The sequence below is a fragment of the Octodon degus genome, unplaced genomic scaffold (assembly GCF_000260255.1).
Source record: "Octodon degus isolate 3935 unplaced genomic scaffold, OctDeg1.0 scaffold00077, whole genome shotgun sequence".
In the NCBI taxonomy this organism is placed as follows: Eukaryota; Metazoa; Chordata; class Mammalia; order Rodentia; family Octodontidae; genus Octodon; species Octodon degus.
In genome coordinates this window covers 3,666,450-3,668,924 of record NW_004524653.1, presented here as the reverse complement: position 1 = coordinate 3,668,924, position 2,475 = coordinate 3,666,450, and the positions used below count along the sequence as shown (strand labels likewise).

At 52.7% G+C, this 2,475-nt stretch overlaps 1 protein-coding gene across 1 annotated transcript in view; it reads left to right on the top strand.

Moving 5' to 3' along the window:
- Window positions 1-2,068: 2,068 nt before the first annotated feature.
- Window positions 2,069-2,475, top strand: part of Dok5 (docking protein 5) — a 201,018-nt gene continuing 200,611 nt past the window's right edge. Inside the window, exon 1 of the mRNA XM_004636018.3 lies at window positions 2,069-2,416. Coding sequence (XP_004636075.1) covers window positions 2,351-2,416 — 66 coding nt within the window. The 5' untranslated portion in view covers window positions 2,069-2,350. The remainder of the gene's footprint in view (window positions 2,417-2,475) is intronic.

The window sequence follows — 2,475 nt, the reverse complement described above, 5'->3', positions numbered from 1 at the left end:
ATTCTTCTTGTGCTCTCTGCCTCTCCACCTCCATGAGGTGGGCAGGCCTCCTTCCTCAGCGTTACTGCACTGATACCAGCTGACCACGAACGGAAACTTCTGAATCCATGAGCCTGAATAAAATGAACTCTTTTCTTCCCCAAATGAACTTTCTCCAGTATTTTTTCAGAGTGAGGTAGAGCTGATGAATGCAGTCATTATTGTGTACTGCACAATTTGGGGACATCGAAGTGGCTTTTCTGCAAATGACATATCGCTGCCTGCGTATGTTGCGTGGATACCAGTTCGATTTCCCGAAACAAATGAAAGCATATGCTGAACTGAATCTGACAATTAAAAAGATAATTTGCTTTCTTCCACTAGTTTCTTTCTAGTATGATTCTAATGCCTTCACTCTGAGTTAATTATTTATGGATGCTTACTACGCTCAGCATTCCCCATGGAGGCATGGATTTCTCAGCCTTTTTTCTCTGTTGTTATTTCTGTTATGTGAGCTTTGCCCAGCTCTTTAGGCGCCTTAATTTCTTTAGTCTTTGTTTCCATGGTACTATAGATGTGGTGTGCAAACGGTATGCTGAACCAATGCCTTTCACGAATACTTGTCTCATGGCAACTATAGACAGCATTTTTTTTTCAGTTCTAATTCTTCAGAAAGTGTTCTCCACACGATATTATCATTTACTTCACTTTGAGTGAGATTTAAAATTAAAAAAAATGTTTTTCATAGAATAGCAACAGGAAGGCAGAACAGATGGAGCTTTACTATAGAGCAGAAAAAAAAAAAAAAAAAACCAACAGATTTTTCTCAGCCAGAATATTTGCTTTTTGGTCGCCTCACTTTAGTCCTGGTTCCCCTATGACTCACTCTTGGACGATTCTTTTCTTTAACCGAATGACGTCCATCGAGCCAGGTCCCCTAAAAGCCTGTGTTCCGGGTGAGAAAGAAACAGATTTGTATAATCCTGGAGCTAAAAGGGCTTCCATGACATCCACCAAACAACTCTTGGGAAAGGTGACTCTGCTCTGACGGCCCCTCAGCCTCCGTTTGATCACCTCCAGGGAGCAATCAGGGTCTTATTTTTGACCTCTTGTGTCTCTGATGATTCTATATGTGATTTGAAAGTTTCCTCAGATGCCCACTTGTAAACCATCCCCTACTGCACCGGATCTTCTGAAGAGGCACAGCGCAATGTTTAGTGGTTGGTTTCACCCAAAGCCTGGCTCTGGTCCTGGCAGAGAGCAAGCCCCCCAGGCTAGAGTTTTCCGAGCTTTAGTTTCTGTAAAACGTGGATCTGGAACTCTCCTCATTCTTTCCTTAACGAGATAAGCACAACGCCCAGCGAGGTGCTTGACAGTTGTGAGCTGTATCAAAGCAAGTTGGCTTCAGGTAATCTCATCCCCATCCCCTTATTGTGTAGGCAACAACTATCTTATAATGGTTATGAGATCAAGCTATGCCCGATGATGGAAGTTTAAATACAGGCCTGCCTTTAGCCAAGGCAGGTCCTATCTTATCAGCGGAGTTTAGATGCGTTAATCCACGCAACAGGCCAGGAACCCCGGCTGGCACCCTCTAGATAACCACTGAAAGATTCATTGAGCACTAACTCAGAGGTAGACTTTGAAGGCTCAGGGTAATGGGGGTCACATCTTAACCTCTGGTAAACGTTAGTCTTGAGGCTGGCTCAAGAAAAATGTGGCAAATGATTACCCCAGAGGCGGATGCCAAGGAGAGCCCAGGGGGACAGTGTAAGCCACGTCATAGCCTGCTGCTCAGGGCCACCCTTGGGCGCGCACATGCCCCCTGCACCCCCAATTGGCCCTTCTGGAGAAAGAACGAGACTGAAGAAAGATGTGGGGCGTGGGGCGAGCAGCCCCAGGGGAAAAAGTGAAATTTCCTTTCTTCCTAAAATAAGCCACCAGGGGTGGGGACTCGAGCGCGCGGGGGCGACGGGCAGGGGGGCGGGGCTGCGTCTGCTCGCGGGGGGCCCGGCGGCGCTGGGACCCGCGGGCTCCTCCTCCCGCGCGCCCCGCCGCCGCCTTCCTCCTCCTGCTGCTCCTTCCTCCTCCTCCGCCTCCTCCTCCGGGCGGGCTGCTGCGGAGTCAGCTGACGCCGGCGCCCAGCCTCGCCGCCCCGCGCCGCGCCGCGCACCCCTAAAGCGGCTGCCGGCAGCCGGACGCCCGCTTCAGGGTGGGGACCGCGGAGGCGATGCGAGCGCCCTGACAGCTCGCCAGCCGCCGCCGCGCAGCTCCGCCCCGCAACTTTCTGCCCCCGCGCGGTCGCCGACCCCCTGCGCCCTCCCCAGAGCCGAGGCGGGGCGCGCCGGCAGGGGTCGCCGGGGCCATCGGGATGGCTTCCAATTTCAACGACATAGTGAAGCAGGGCTACGTGCGGATCCGCAGCCGGCGCCTCGGGGTGAGTACCGGCCCTGCCGCCGCCGGCCGCGCGTCCCGGCGCCCGACCCCGGCCCGAGC